The sequence below is a fragment of the Columba livia genome, chromosome 5, assembly GCF_036013475.1.
Source record: "Columba livia isolate bColLiv1 breed racing homer chromosome 5, bColLiv1.pat.W.v2, whole genome shotgun sequence".
NCBI lineage: Eukaryota > Metazoa > Chordata > Aves > Columbiformes > Columbidae > Columba > Columba livia.
This window is the reverse complement of record NC_088606.1, coordinates 17550640-17566505: the sequence shown is the minus strand read 5'-3', so window position 1 is coordinate 17566505 and position 15866 is coordinate 17550640. Positions and strand designations below refer to the sequence as shown.

The window sequence follows — 15866 nt, the reverse complement described above, 5'->3', positions numbered from 1 at the left end:
CTTGATTTAGTGATTGTGGGGGAGGCGTCTTGAATTAAAAGGAAGAAAGGTTTCAGGGGAGAAAGATTGTTTGATATCTTTGACAGTATTTAATATTCTTAGCATAGCAGTATGTAATAATATTCACGTTTTGAAATGTTTTGGAAACTCTTGGTGTGAAGGGCTATATGTAACCAACTTTGTTATGTTGGTGCCCTTAGCACATTTGCAGGTTGACTCTCCCCCAAGTGCTTTGGAGATTAGACAGCAGAGATTGGATCACCCCTCGCAGACATGTAGTCAGCAGTCATCTGTCACACAGTTACTGTGCAACACAAATATTACTTGGCATAAATGGATACCACATGCAATGAAAAAGAAGAAAGAGTTTTCCATGTTGTATATGATTCTAGTTTCGTAGAGATTGCATTGCTTCGGTTGCTACCATTTTAGAAGAGGTGTTTGTGACTGAACAAACATTGAAGCATGCAATGTGAAGGCTGCATTAACTATATTTTTATGTGTTACTGCGTTGTGTGTGTCTTACAGCATCTTCTTGCAGTCAGCAGTTACAGACTTGCGTTGGGGGTGAAGAATGCAAGCAAACTGATTCACTGAAAACAGGCCCATGGGGGGGGTCCTGATATAATCAGTGAGATAATGAAGCAAGTGTTTCTATTGTATGATGAAATAAGTGGATCCAAGTCAGCAATATGCTTGTGCACATAAACGTGTTGTTAAAAGCAACAAAATAAAAAATAATAACAGTAACAGTAATAAACTCTAAAAAAACAAAAAAATGTCTCCCCAACCCATCTTAAAAATGCAGGATTCAGTGCACATGTTGGGAAAAGTTTTTTAACTGAGTTATTTTTAACAAGTTTTTGGATTCAAGTTTTAATTAGAGCAGTGCAATCGTGCATTTCTTCTTACATTCCAGGACAATGCAGAAATGGTAACATGTGGCACACGTTACCTGGAGACCATATTTGGATTTGTTCAAGGCTCAATTTCTTTATGAATAAAAAATAGATTTTGGAGTAGAGCTTCCTAAATGTGTGAGACATTCACAGTAGACAAAAATGCTTTGAACTAAGGAGTTATTAGTTATGCCATTTGCCATTTTTAAATGCAGTTTTTCTGCATTTTTGAGAAAGTCTTTAAAGATAATTGAGGTGTAACCAGCCAAAGTGTAACCAGTGATGAAACCGTTCATACTGGACTGGAGCAAAAGTTCAAAATGAACTCAAAGAGTTGCATAAAAGTGGTAAAGTGATTGTTTAAAATCTTCATTGTTATCTTTAGGTTTTGTTACTTCTGTTGTCTGGAGATGATTATCTCTTGGTTGGATTCTCATTGCTCAACTGATATATTCTGAGGGAGAATTATTTCATTTTTGCTTTTAGAAGTACCACTTTAGTAACTTTGGAGAAAATGTAAAGAACCAGCATCATACGTTGTTGTTGTTGAAGTACTGTGGCACAAACAGTAGCCTAAAAAAATCCTGACATTTAAAACTGGCTTTAGGGAAAAGGTAGTTTGCAGACAGTTTCCCAGGATCCCCTCTGGTTTTCTTTTGATATATTTTCAGGCTGAGAATAAGGCACATATACTGTCTAAAGATCAGAAGTTCATGTATTCTTTCAGTGCTATAAAAAGCTCTATGAAGAATAAGCTTTCACTTTCCAATAGGACTTCCTAAGTCAATTGCTTGCAGTGTATGAAGTAGAAAATTCACGCCAGTATTTTAAGACATGCAACAGAAATAGCTATGAATTTGCCCAAGCCTTTTTTTCTGCTGTGCTGTGTCACCTTTTTTTAGCCTAGTTTGGGGTTAGAGTTTCTTTCCTTCAAATTGCATATCCTAGATCATTTTGCAAGAAGTTTTTTCTGAAACAGAAATAAATATGTGAAGTTTGAGGCATTACATAATTTCTGAGTGATTCCCAGTAATCATTTGCCATCTGTAAGGCTTTTTGGTTGTTCTGTTTTATCCTTTATCAATGGCAATGCACGGCAATAAATGGTAGAGCTTTAGCACACAGAAATAGAGAATAAAACTGTTACATGGAAACAGTCTCAAACTACAGCATCCAGCCTAGATCCCACGTGTCAGACATCCGGAGAGATTCACCCCCAGGATGTGGTTCAGGCCCATCTTGAAATGGGAGAGAGCACATAGTTTTTATGGAAACTACATATGGTGTCATACAAACCAGACTTTGCCTTTGGTTTCTGTGTGGAAAGAAACATTCTCTTTAAAAGAAGAATTATTTTCTTGACCTGACCTTTAGGCCATGATGATTATCTTCCGAGAGAAAGGCTCATTTGATACTTTATGGTTTGATTACTGTTGTTTGGAAACGGGTCTTAAACTTTAAAAACAAACCCAGAGATCAGAATAAAGCAGGATGAAACTGAGCATGCATATGTTGACAACAAAATGATGCGTAAAAGCCCTTGCATAGCTCAGTAGTCTTTTAGAGCCCAGACTCAGAAAAGCACTTTGGTACAGCTCTTAATGGATGCTTAAATCCCATTCACTGTCACATGTTCAGGATCCTTTAAAATACTCGATGTTCTCAGCTCCTCCCGGTTTCACAGAAATGAAGAACTCCTTCTCTTACAGGATTGGACCATGGGTGCTTTATGTAAGTCGTGATGGTGTTAGCTAAAATAAGAATAATAATTCCCAGGGCTAGAATGAGATGGCAATGAAGGAGATTAGCAATCCTGCCCAGTTTTGTACAGATCCAAAATATGAAGACAGCATGTAGGATAGAAGCAAAAAGGAATTAACAGTATCTACTAAAATGTAAAAAATGTTTCTATTGGGTCAAACCAAATGTTTGTCTTGCTCAATATTCTGACTCCAACCATGACTTTATGAAGAAGCCTGGGGAAGAATGAGACAGGACAAGTTGGATTTCAGCTGTTTTCAGCTGAAGGAACTTCCTGGACTTGGTGTAATATCTGACTATTTAAAAATACTTAGTGGATTTCTCTTCTTCCTGGGTGTGTCTAATTGTCATCAAATCTTTGTAAATATTTAATACCCACAACATCCTTTGGGAAGGAGTTTCATGGCTCCTTTTACTTGCTTTGACCCTGGCTCCTAATAGCTTCATTTGATGTTGTCTTTTATTGGAAAGCACAGTGAACAAAGCAGAGCCCATGTACCTCACTTGAACACTCAGGATGTTGTAGCTCTTTGTTATATCCACTATGGAATTGTATGTCCTCAAAATTGAGCTTTAGTTCCATGAAGAAACCTCTGTTTTCTGTCTGTGCAAACATCGATGCCGGTGGTTCTTTTAGCTTCTCTGCAGTGCCCCCATCTTCTCTCAGAACTTCTTTATGCTTTGATCGCCAGTGGACCCAGCAGACTTTCTGCTCCTAAAATATTTAAAAATTTATTGTGAATTTTGATTCCTCTACGTAGTTGGTGCTCAGACTCTCTTTTTGGCCTCGCTTATGGTGCTTTTGCCTAAGTTTGGAAATACGATTTAGGTGGCTGAGTTAGGAAGAGAGCTGGTTTCCAGGCTGCTTTGATGATGCAAGAGAGATGATCTTCCAAGAAAGTAGTTCAGGGCGGGACCTAACTGTAGTATTCTGAAACGTTTTTTTGGAAGAGCTTTCTCTTGCCATTGTCCGTGTAATAATATCTGCCTTAGAATTTGATTTCAGAACACAAATGTGCTTCTGAGGCACATTTCTCTGTTGTCTCATGTACTGCATTTTGATTTGCATTGTGTTCTTGGAGCTCATGAGCGAGACTCCTTTTGTAGAAAACTAAACTAGGAAATGTGCTCCAGAAGAGCAATGAGTATTCTCTGGAAGAGGATGCACAGGATAAACTGGAAAAAGAAGTGGGCAAGGATTTCATTTACTAACTCATCACTTTGTTGTGAAAAGGCAAAGAGAGACTTCAGGAAGTCTGTAAATCCCAGTTCTCCCTTAAAAAAATTATAAAGTAGACAGCAAAGTTAAAACATACAAAATAAACCATGCCAAAATCCAGCCAAGTCAAACAAGATATGGGGAGTACGTCTGTTCAGTTACATTTTATTTTTGTTGAATATTGTCCTATGTAAACCTACAGTAACTCTGAGAGTAAAGTTTGTCTCTGCATACTGGAGCTAATTCTTTTTTCCCACTGTACCAAAAATGTGTCGTTAAAAGAAAATTGTTGTAATAAAACCAAATATGCAAAGTGTGATAAAGGCACAGGCTGAAAACAGAAATCAGAGTTGTTTTGTACAGATCTCATGGTCTGGAATTTGGAACTTTTATTCTAGAAAATGAAACTTCCGAGAAAAGTGTCAGTAGATTGGAAAATAGTCTGTTTTGGATGAGGAAGAGAAGTAAAACCTTGGTATTTTCCACAGAAAAAAAGGAATTGTTTCCAAAGCTCTGTTGCAGGAGAATTGCAATATAAGTGTTTTAATATGTCAGCTGCCCACTTGGAAGGCTGACAAAGGCTGGGCCGTCTCGGATCGCCTTTTACACACTGTGGTAACACAGAGAGGCTCTTGCCCCCACAGCTCCTGGGGACAGCTGCAGAGCTGAAATCAATAAGGATTTTCCAAGAAGGTGGAGAGGCAGCTGCTGTGTTAATTTTCCTAACAGCAAATTGAAAGCTGTTTTCTCAGAAATTTCTTTTGCAATAAAAGCATTTTTCAGTGGAAAATAGTTCTGATGGAAAATTCACAATGCATTTAGTTTTTAATCTCTATTTTAGTTGTTTCTATGTTGAGTCCCATACTTGGGACAAAAATTTGTATTCCTCTGTTGTGTTTTGGATAGTGCACTTGCTCAGAAATCAGTTAGGCTTTCACATTGGCTAATTTACATATACTAAAGTTTTCCAGTCAGTCTCAACTCTGAACAACAGTGATTTCTAGCAGAAATTTACTTATGGTCTGGGTTATTACAAAGCTCCCAGTGTGGAGGTGTGTATGTTACTGTTGCACATTTTCAGGTCAAGATTTGATTTAATATTGGTAATGATGTGTGGGTGCAAATGTATCTTGGTAAATATAAAGCCTAATTAGGACCAAGGGGACAGGTAATCACTTTTCATTGTGGGGAAAAAAAGTCGGTCAGTTGGTTGGTTGGGTTTTTTAATGAAAAATGGTAGAGAGATTTAAAAAGATAAAAAGAGGCATTTAAAAATGATGAAGTGGAACGCCAAAAAAATCTGCAGCAGTAATCTTCATAGGCCAGCCTGGATATGGCTTATTCTTCTTCTAAGTTTGCCATTGTCAAAAGCAAAAAAAAACCCAGAAAAGAAGAAAACAAGAATAAACTCCAGGAAGTCTTTCTCATTTTGCAGGTAAACTTAAATTAGAGAAAACCTTTCACGTTATTTCAAGTTACCTTAAATTAGAGATTTATACAACTACATAACAATACAGTTATGAGAATCCTGTGTGCCAACTGGATTCATTTTTTTCAGGAACGTTACAGTTTATTTTAGTTCAATCAGCTACTAACTGCCATCTCCAAGATGTTTCTTTCACATGTGAAGGTTTAGGCACGTTCTGAAGCAGCTGATGTGTGGAGCGGTGCTCTGTGCTTGACTGCTGCCTTCCAGAGGGAACACTGAGTGGACAAGCGCTCAAATTTCACTAACTGCAGTAACTTAGATTTGACTCCTGATGGTGAAGTTCCAGATTCCAGTCTGTCTGTATTCAAAAAAGGCTTTTTCTATGCAGCTTGTTGACTAGGACAGGTAGGCTGTCTGCACTGAATGTGTTTGAAGTTCTGTTTCAGACTAGCTTGGGTCCATGGACTAAACACCCATTAGTACGTGGAGCACTTTTAAATTTGTGCTTCTGGTTCAGCTTTATGCCAAGGGAATCTCTTTGGTGTGATGTAAGGCTGCTCTGTGTTGCAAACTAAAATGCAGTAAATTGCAAATCAAAACACAATAAATGGGGACAATCAGGAGATTTAATTGAAGTGTACACTTCTGATCAGAGTGGAAACAAAGGTGTAGTTTCACACTTTCCTACCGAGCTTCTCTCCTATCTTTGTGAATGTTGTGAATAGGACAGCATTTTTCCTGTACAAGGCACTTTGGTGCCTTAAGGAAATATTTGTTTCCTCTCAGTGCTGTGATGTGTGTTATTGACCAGATAGTGTTCACCAGGACACTATCTGTATGTGAAAGTAATTGTTGTAAGCATAACATCTGGAAAAATGACAAGCCTAGGAATGAATGCACTGAAAAATCAGCAAAGGGTGCTGTGTTGTAGGGCTGCCACTTCATTTTCAGAAACGTTGTAATCAGGCTCTTGTGTAATGATACCTCTCTGAAATACTTGGCATCCTTGCTTCCAGATATCTGGAGAAATGGGAAAATGTCTGTATAAAGTAGGCAAAATAACTTAGTGCAAAAAGCCTCATCTTTCTGTTTTACGGTAGGTTGAAGTGAACAGAATATAGACCAGTGTTACTTTCTGTAGTAAAGCAATATTCTTTCATCATTGTTGGGGGGAGTGCAACAAGCAAAATACACCTTTACTCAGCTCTGTGGGTTCCCACAGGAGCCTTCAAACCCAGGGCTCATAGGAGTGGCTGGTACTGCTGTTAAAACAACTGACCTAAGGCCTTGTAATGGGACCAGTAGTCTGTTTTTGCAAAACAGCTACGCATTAAATGGTAGCTTTAATGAGGATGATAATATAATTCCTTACAGATGTACTAGGGAGCTAAGCAACAATCATAAAATAGTTTGTCATGAACTAAAACCATACCACAATTTAACAAATGTATCACTAAATCATTTTAATGATTATTTTAGAGTGATGGTCAAAACCAAAACAACAGAGCAGCACTAGAAGTACTTTCAAAAGAACTAAAATAAAAAAATTTTCAAGCTGCATATTGTTTGTACATTCATCTGGGCCAGGTAAAATGAATGAAGTAATCTGTTTCCTAAGGAAATAGTCTCTCTTTATTGAGGTTGCTGCAAAAATTATTAAATTCTTATAAAACTACCAAGTTACAGCATAAGAGTAGACTTCTTTAGCACTGGGTGTCACACGAGTTCCATGACCCAGCATAGCAGGAGCTGAAGAAAATGGCTTGAGTCAGAACCAAGGCCAAATATACTTAAGGCTTCTTATAAAGTTTACAAAAGCTAGCAGACCCTGTCACAAAAGAGATGCCAATGTAAAGTGTGTCAAGTAGGCTGCTTTGGCCATGGTGGTTCAGAACTATTGCGGCCAGTCAGCTGCTCTGTCAAGCCAGCAAAACCCAGAATTACATGCAGTTATTGTTCACCAAAGTCTCAAGCCTGCTTGCCATGTAATAAATGCAAATGTCACTTCCACAAACCATCTAGCTGTAAAACCCAGTTCTGACTCATGGTGCTGTGTGGATAAAGCATCAACACTAACAGAGCCAGGAATTTTAATCGGACACACATCCATTCAAACTGAGCAAAGATAAGGAAAAGGCAAGTCTTCCTCCACTAATATTTCAGTTTTCCTGGAGCTGAGCAACCATAGCAATGGCAGTGGTAAGGCACTGTGAATTCTCACACTTTCGCATTTGTTTAAATAATTCAGGGCACTAGGCAGGATCCCTGACAAGATACATATTCCCCAGCAGAGGCTGAGTGCGTTTATTTATTTGTTCTCCAGGCAATTTTGTTTCTTCTTTTCACGTTATTGAAAAAATAAATGGGACTGAATCTCCTGTGTGCAGCAGCACTGAAGTCAGTCAGATTAAACCCACATCAGATCAGAATTAGATCCATATTTTTTTCCTGTCGAACAGTCACGCACTCGCCCTGCATTTGGAATTATGTGCTGAGGCAATTACTGACCTCGGTTGTGCTGACTTGTTGACTATGAACCAAGCTTAGCAACTTGGGTAGACAAGGAGTAAAATTACCAAGCATCTTTTAATGATCTAAACTGTGTCAAATTACACAGGAGGAGGTATAAATTACCATAGGATATTTACAGCCTTGTTAATAGAGTTAAAGTGAGATATGAGCTAAGAAGTGTCATTTTCTGGACAGAACAGATAAAAGGTAACTGTTTTAAAATCTGTACAGCAGTATATGTAACCGGAGAGGAAAAAAGGACTTTCCTATAAAATCTGTTATAGATCCCCAGTGACATGTAAAATTCTAGAATTAGAATTGACCCAAGCAGACTTCAGTAGTTATGTGTGTTAGAAGTCCCACAGCCACAAGCTAAATAGGGATAAAGAGCCACAGCTAAATGGAAATAAAGAGTCAACCGTAGTCTAAGATTTCCTGGTGGGTTGATGGCATCTCAGAATTCACAAGAAAATCTCAAGGAGCTGATTAATAACTTAAACAAGGCAGTTTAATACTAGAATACATACCAAAGTAAATTAATAAAGGCTTGCATTTGGAAGTGCCATGTTAAATTAGACTAGAAAGCAGACTCATAAATTACAGAATTATTATTGATTTTTAAATGTTTAATATTTAATTGTATCTGGTGCACATTGGTCCAGAGGGCAGATTTCAATCTAATTGAATTCACTGACTAAACCTCCCATTAAACAAATCCTGAATCCCAATGTCTTCGCTAAAAGAAAATTCCTGGTTAAATTGATAGGAGATTCCACTGATTGTTACCTGCCCTTTATAATTTAACTGAATACCTTCACTAGAAGATTTATCTGATAGTTTTCTTCAGTGCGATCAAGAATTTTATTCATAATGGTATATTTTACTAGATCTCATGCATATAATTATCAGTTAATGATGGAGATCCTTACTAGCATAATTTTAAAACAATGTATAGAAAACCCAAACAAAACCCACCATACTGTTTGCTGTGATACTCTGGTTTAGCCTGATAAACAAATTCCTTATCCTACTTGGAGGATACCTCATGAAACATGTAAGTGCCCTGTCTATATATGGTTCCATTATAAAATAATTTTATTTTATGTACTGATATTTATGTACGCATTTATTATACAATACTTTACATTTTTAGAAAATGAGGAGGTGTGTAGTTGTCTTCAGTAGTTATGGTTGACTTTGGAGAGCTGTATAAGGGAAGTCAATATCTTTGGTTTCCTTTTACAGAGGATAAGAGACCATCTCAAGGTGGTGCTAAATGCAGTTGGAGAGAGTTATTATAACTAGCCTAGATTTTCTAAGTACCAGTTTAAAGTTCTGCCCAAGTGACCACAGCGAAGCATGTGAAACAAGTTTGTCATATTCCTAGGCTGGGTCTGTGCTTCTATTTTCTGTGAAAGTATTTGTCTGCTTTGGGTTTGTTTTGTTTTGTTTGTTTGTTTTTTAATTTGGGATTAATAGTAATACAAGTATTTGAAAGAGCAACAAGCCTGACTGTGAATTTGGATTTTAAAATCATCCATGCTTTTAAATCGTTGTAATTCTTTCATGGATTTACATAGACCTTGGCAGACTTATAAGATTCTGGATGTGTATACAGAACTTGGCTGAGAGTGATGAGACCAGCTATAGATGAGGGATACACTGGAAAATGAACTGACATGTACAACTGTAAACATCCTTCCGGGATCATCTGCTGTGTTCGAAGAGATGTAACTGGGCCTGGGATAGTGATGGGAAAGCTAAACTTGTTCTTCCTTTCTTTGTCCTGCAGATGGAAAAATGAACAAAATTAAATGGATTTTGACATGGCCATTGATATTCATGCTCTTTTGCACCATTCCAAACTGCAGCAAACCACGCTGGGAGAGGTGCTTTATGCTGACATTTATCTTATCCACTCTCTGGATTGCCTTGTTCTCCTACTTCATGGTGTGGATGGTAAGTGCCTGTAGCAGGACTTCCCATACTGAGTAAAACATACATCTTGAAATAGATAATAGATCTTTTGTGTATTTGTTAAGGAAAGGCGTGTAATTGTAGTGCAGTCTCTTCAGCTCATACTCTAATTATTATCATTCAAGCTTTCTTTTGCTCTTTTCGGCACAAATAATTGGGGTCCAGTAGGGTCCAAGATGGTACAGGAAGGTGCCAGCTTGATTTTCATCCAAGTAATAAAAGGGAGTTTAAATGGAAACATTTAACTGTCAGTAACTGAGGCACTTTCAGAAATTTGGCTACAGGGTCTGATACTGAAACATGCATAAAAGGCAGATGAGTGGTAAAATTTGAAGACTCAGAAGTGGTGTAAAACACCTCAAGTGGACTAGAATAATGCAAGAAAATCTTTCTTAGTGAAGAGTATTATGATTGCTGGTATGTTTCTGTTTGCCCTGGATTGGCGAGAAGCAGTGTATCAGGTGTAGATCTGTAAATTGTTGTTGATTCAGGAGCACACTTACTTGAAGATTTGAGAAGTTCCTATTGTTTCTTTCTTACCCTCTTTCAGTTTCTCAAATTTACATTTTCAGTCAGAGAAGAGGCATGAATAAGAAAGCTGCCTAAATTAGTTTCTGTGATGGAAAAATCAGCCATACTTTTGAAGTATAGAAAGTTACCTTTTCCTACACTAAAAGATGCAAAACCAAAAAGTTGTATATACCTATAACTGGAAATCAGTAGGATGTGCTGCTGAAGAATTTATATGCCCAATTCTCCTTTTAAAGGAAAATACAGTGAAGAAACCTTTACCTGGTTTCATCCTGGAATATATATTTTCACATATATACTCTCATAGTCATATATATATATACTTCTCTAGTGATGCACATGGAAGAATTTTTGTTCATCAGATTCTTACCAGGAAAATCTTTTTTGGTTGGAGAACATCTCTAACTTCCTTAGATGTTCTAGACATTTGCAGTCTGCTTTATATTTATGTTTTCTCTCATGGAAGATTGTGTTTTCTGTATACTCTTTGCACCTTTCTATACAATTTTGCATTGTAAAGAAATCCTCTTCTTTCTTAACGTAGACTGTGTTGGAGAAATTCCTGTGCCAGCCGCTCATTCTGCCTGGCATGATGGTGCCAAAGCCACGCATTCATTTCCTACCATGTGTCCTTTGCAAGACCACACTCTGTACCTTGGATGTAGATGTAGATGTCCCCTTCAGAAATGAGAGATGTACTCATGAAGGCTGCCACACAACTTATTTTAAGAGGCAGACAGACCTTAATACCCCGTTATCACTTGCAGCAGGAGAATCATGCCCACTCCTCTTTCTGAGTCACAGCTTGCCCCTGAGAATAAGGTTTGCGAGCGGGTTCCTAAAATACACCCTTTCTTTGGCAAAGGGTCCAGTTTTCCTCATGTAAGAGACTGGCAAACTATTCCAAGAAAACAACACAGAGCCTTAAAGCTTTCCACCCTCAGCAGTCTCAGCAGGGAAGCAGCTGCCTGTCCCTGATTCAGTCTTCTCATGAGGCTGTTTCCTTTTCAGCTGCCTCTTCAGCCTTTTCTCTTGACACTTTTTCAGTCTTCTTCAGATGTTCCAGCTAAATACAGTTCCCTCTCCTTTCTAAGAGTTCTGCTACATGCTTCAGCCATTCCCTAAGCTCTTTTAAAGCTGCATCTAGACTCCCAGGGGACAATATAAACAGACTTGCTCACTTTGGGATTATATCAGGAGTCATGCAAGAAACCAATTCCTTCTTTATGTGTTGTGATAAAAAAGTACTTTTTACCTCTGCTCCTATATCACAATATAAGTTGGCTGCAGTCCTTTTGAGAACAGAACCAGCAAGAATCTTGACGTTCTTGGGAATAAAAAAAAAAGCCCACAGGTTGGATTATGTCTGTGCTCCTCCTTATAAGATCAATATCTCCTGTTAGAAATACAGAAAATTGAGCTTTTTATTTGCTCATAAAATGTTGAATAATGTGAGCCAAAGTACTTTTCCTTTTCACAGGATTGCTTTTAGACTGGTTATTCCACAATTATTTAATTTGCAGAAATGGATAAGTATGCTGAGTCTAATCCTTTTAAGGTCCACACCATAAATCAAAGTTAAGAGTGTGCTGCACCTGTATTGGAATGAGGAGACTTTCCATATATGATAGGTTAATCTATTTTCCTCACTGTTCAGGTGACTGTGATTGGATACACCCTTGGGATACCAGACGTGATCATGGGCATTACTTTCCTCGCTGCAGGAACGAGCGTCCCAGACTGCATGGCCAGCCTGATAGTAGCAAGACAAGGTACTGTCTGCTGAAGTACAACTGCAGTCTTACGTACATACTCTGTGATTTGCTTCCTCCATACACACAAATTCTCAATGTAATTTTATTCTTATTTTTCTTTTAACAAGGCCTTGAACCAGTAAAAATAAAAGCCAAAATACTTATTATTGTGAACCGAATAAATAGTCCCTGTCATGTTATCTTTTGCTTATTGGGACTGGGCACACCCTGGCATTCTAGACGGTCATTCAACACTCAGATATCCCATGCACAGTATGTATCAGTCAGAGTAAAAAGATAAAAGTAGTAGACAAAACTGGAGTATCAGCTATTAAAACCTACATCAAAGAATATATACTGACCAGCACTTGTCCATGTAAAACTTGTACTGATTTCTAGAAGACCTCTCAAACCCAGAGAAGTGAAGTTGTTTAAGTGGATCTAGCAGAAGTGATATTGCTCCAAGTATACTTCTCATCCAAATGCAGGCCACTTTTCAATTGGGACATACGAACAGCCACACTTGAGAAGGTTTTAGAGGTCAGCTATGTTGTCATCAGCTTTCCAACTGCAATTGTCAAAGGCTTTCTCATGTGTCTTTCTTTAAGTTTTGATTAAGGTTCTTCACATGTTCTTTTTTACTTGAGAAATACACATAGCCACATCCTTTCCTGTTGTTCAAAAATATCAAACCTGACAGTGTGATCTCCTGTGTTGCAATAGAATAAGAAAAGGTCCTAGTTGTATTCTTTTCCACTGTTCCAATTCCCATAGTCTTTTTTTTTTTCTCATGTGGTGAGATCTCCAGCACACATCATTGGGCAAACAACAAGAATTCTGAATTGATAAATTAAGTACTCAAAAGCCCTACCTTTGTAATTTGATATAGGAGTAGTGCTATTAAATGTTGCTTAATTGAAAATAATTCTATATTTAAAAGATTCCATTTTCCAGGTTGTTGAGTACAGGAAAATCTCACATAAAGCAGAACAAAAAAAGTATTCAGGAATCTTGTGGAACTACCTTCACATTAAATTAGTTTTCCATATGTAGTATTAAAGACAACTGATATTTGCAAGAACAGAAAGAAAACATATTACATTTTTAAATGAACAGACTGCTTCTTTAGGGTAGTTTTCTAGTATTAGGCAAAACTACTGTAGGGATTGTACTTGTGGGACATGTCCCTTTTATGTCAGAGTTCCTCTTCCATTCCAGCATTCCCTCTGTGGAAGTGGTTCAATAGTTAGGCAAGTGCCTAAGGGAAATTAGCAGGGGCAGAGAAGAATTCTGCCTTCCTCACATCAATTGACACTGGTGCAGAATGAGATGCCAGCCAGTGATGAGCATTAGGAGTAGATTTTGGGTAATGCCTAGGGACTTCACCACCATTCACTCCTTTTTTTCCTTTCTTGTAGCATTTTATTGCTCCTGAATTGAAATCATTGCTGATTAAGCCCCACAAAATTGCTTAGTATCTTTGACTACCATGTAGTTGGGCTCTTTTCAGAACCACTTTTCATCATTCACATAAGATAAAGGCCATATGTCTGCATACTAAATCCAGTACATAATCTTCAGGTTCCCTGTGGTGGCAGACTACCTAGAAAAAGACATGTTTTTTCAATTGGCATTGAACCCAGTTGCTCAATGTATACCACACACCCAGTAAAGGCTCTGCAAGAAACAAGGAAGATGCAGTTGGAGTGAGCGAATTTTACACGCTTTTTTCAGAAGTCATGCAGAGATTATGGAAATTGTCTCCCTGCCTCAGACTCTCCGGCCAGTCTAGGGGGGCTTGGATCAATGCAGATTATTCCACTTTAGTTTTCTCTAGTACACAGTGTAATGGTCTTATACTTCGTTTTTACCCACAAGTTTGGTTTTTGTGTGTGTTTTTGTTTGTTTGTATGTTTTTTGTTTGGTTTTTGTTTTTTTCTCTGCAGGCCTTGGTGACATGGCAGTATCCAACACAATAGGGAGCAATGTCTTTGACATTCTGGTGGGCCTTGGCGTTCCATGGGGTTTGCAGACCATAGCGCTTTTTTGGGGATCGACCGTATGTATACTTGGCAAATCTTTAATTTGTTCTTTCTGTCTATTTAAAAAAAAATATATATCTTAAAGCATCCAAATATATATATATATTTAAAAAAAAAAAAAAAACAAAGGGAACCTGCTGAGCATGTTATTAGTTGCTAAAAAAGGTGCTATTTCTTTGCCAGGGAACCAGGAGTTAAGGAAGCAATTTTCCTTCCACAAGTTGCGATTAAATCCCAGTTTGTCAACTGAAGTACATTATACTGTATAGCAGAAAAATAGCGCCATGGATATCTATTATTTCCTCTGTCATTTTCTGACTACACAGCTTCAAGCACACCTGTCTGTCTCCCTGTACCTTAGCATTTTTGTCTGTAACATGAGTATAACAGCTATCTCTCTCTCCTGAGGATCTTTTAACATAAAATCCATTATAAATACTAGTTATTTTTTTATGGAGGTAGGATTACTTATACATTTGTTTTGATTCCTTAATTTTCCCTTCTTCATTACGATAAATCTGTCATGGATTTGCATGGTTTAAAATCTGTAAGTCAGTCACTATTCAAAACAGAAGGTGGAACATAAATCAGTAAATTGATTTCTGATCTCCAAAGCAGAGTTATATGCTGAGCGTTTTATAGGTCTCTTCTCTAATTCCCACAGGTTAAGATTAACAGCAAAGGATTGGTCTACTCAGTTGCACTTTTACTAGGATCAGTGGCGCTTACGGTAAGTATTTGAGTGTTTCTAAGTATTCCAATTGCAAAATACTTATTAGGTATTTACATGTTACAGAAGGATAAAATGGAAATGCTTATTATCCCCAAAGCATTGATTCTTGTAAAATATCATTCTTCTAGCAATGCTATGAGTTGAAGAGCTACCATAGTCCTCAGTGAGGACTGAAACCTAACATTTGGTGCAAGAGATGCTGGATACGTGTAGCTCCCATTTATTTTAGTAGTGGTGTTGAAATTGTGGGATCCAGTAATACTTTGGTGCTTCCATGTCCAGCTGCATAGCCCAGGTCTGTCTCTATGTGGGGACAAGACCCAGGTATGCTTCATCACCCTTTGCCCTTGTCTCTGATTTCCAAAACCACCTGGACTAATCAAATGCTGTAGCTAAAATCTGTAGTGAAGACTAGTCTGTGAGGACTGTGAAGCTCAGAATTTTGAATAGGCATGCTAAATGTCACGCAGCATAAGACGCCTTTGTAACCCATGACTTGTTAAGTAAAACAATAATTCTGTTTCAAAAGTCAATTTTACTGGTACCTAACGTCTGACCCTGCTGACTCCCGGGAGAGCTCTGTGGGAAGAATCAAATCCCAAAGGTATCAAAATACCCACTTACACTAATGTCTTTCACTGGTTGCCTGTGGAGGCTCTGTAGAGGAGGGGATCATCACTTTTTGCACTCTTACAAAACTCCACATCTTTGCACGACTTAAGTGATAGAATGACCAGGGCTGTTCACTCTGCCACTAACTTCCTAATGCACCTGATATATAAGCTGTGGGAGCCTGTTCTTATCCCCAGTTGCACCATACTGCACAATGCCTATGAAAGAACAAAGGTGTTAAGTAGATGTTTGTATCCAATGTTGTTGCATGAATGCTGGTGATTAGCACCTTGGAAAAACTGAGAGGATTATGCAGATATGTTATTATGGTAGCTGTTCATGCTTTTCTGAAGAGTGTCTTTTCATAGCAGAAGCCATATCACCTGAGTTTGAAGTGT

The 15866-nt window shown here is 37.9% G+C and overlaps 1 protein-coding gene across 4 annotated transcripts in view; it reads left to right on the top strand.

Moving 5' to 3' along the window:
- SLC24A4 (solute carrier family 24 member 4) overlaps nucleotides 1-15866 on the top strand; it is a 93590-nt gene that overhangs the window by 75999 nt on the left and 1725 nt on the right. For all 4 annotated transcript variants that reach the window (XM_021292460.2, XM_065063633.1, XM_065063635.1 and 1 more), the window contains exons 13-16: nucleotides 9612-9778; nucleotides 11985-12099; nucleotides 14028-14140; nucleotides 14788-14853. In XM_021292460.2, the coding sequence (XP_021148135.2) occupies nucleotides 9612-9778; nucleotides 11985-12099; nucleotides 14028-14140; nucleotides 14788-14853 (461 nt within the window). The remainder of the gene's footprint in view (nucleotides 1-9611; nucleotides 9779-11984; nucleotides 12100-14027; nucleotides 14141-14787; nucleotides 14854-15866) is intronic.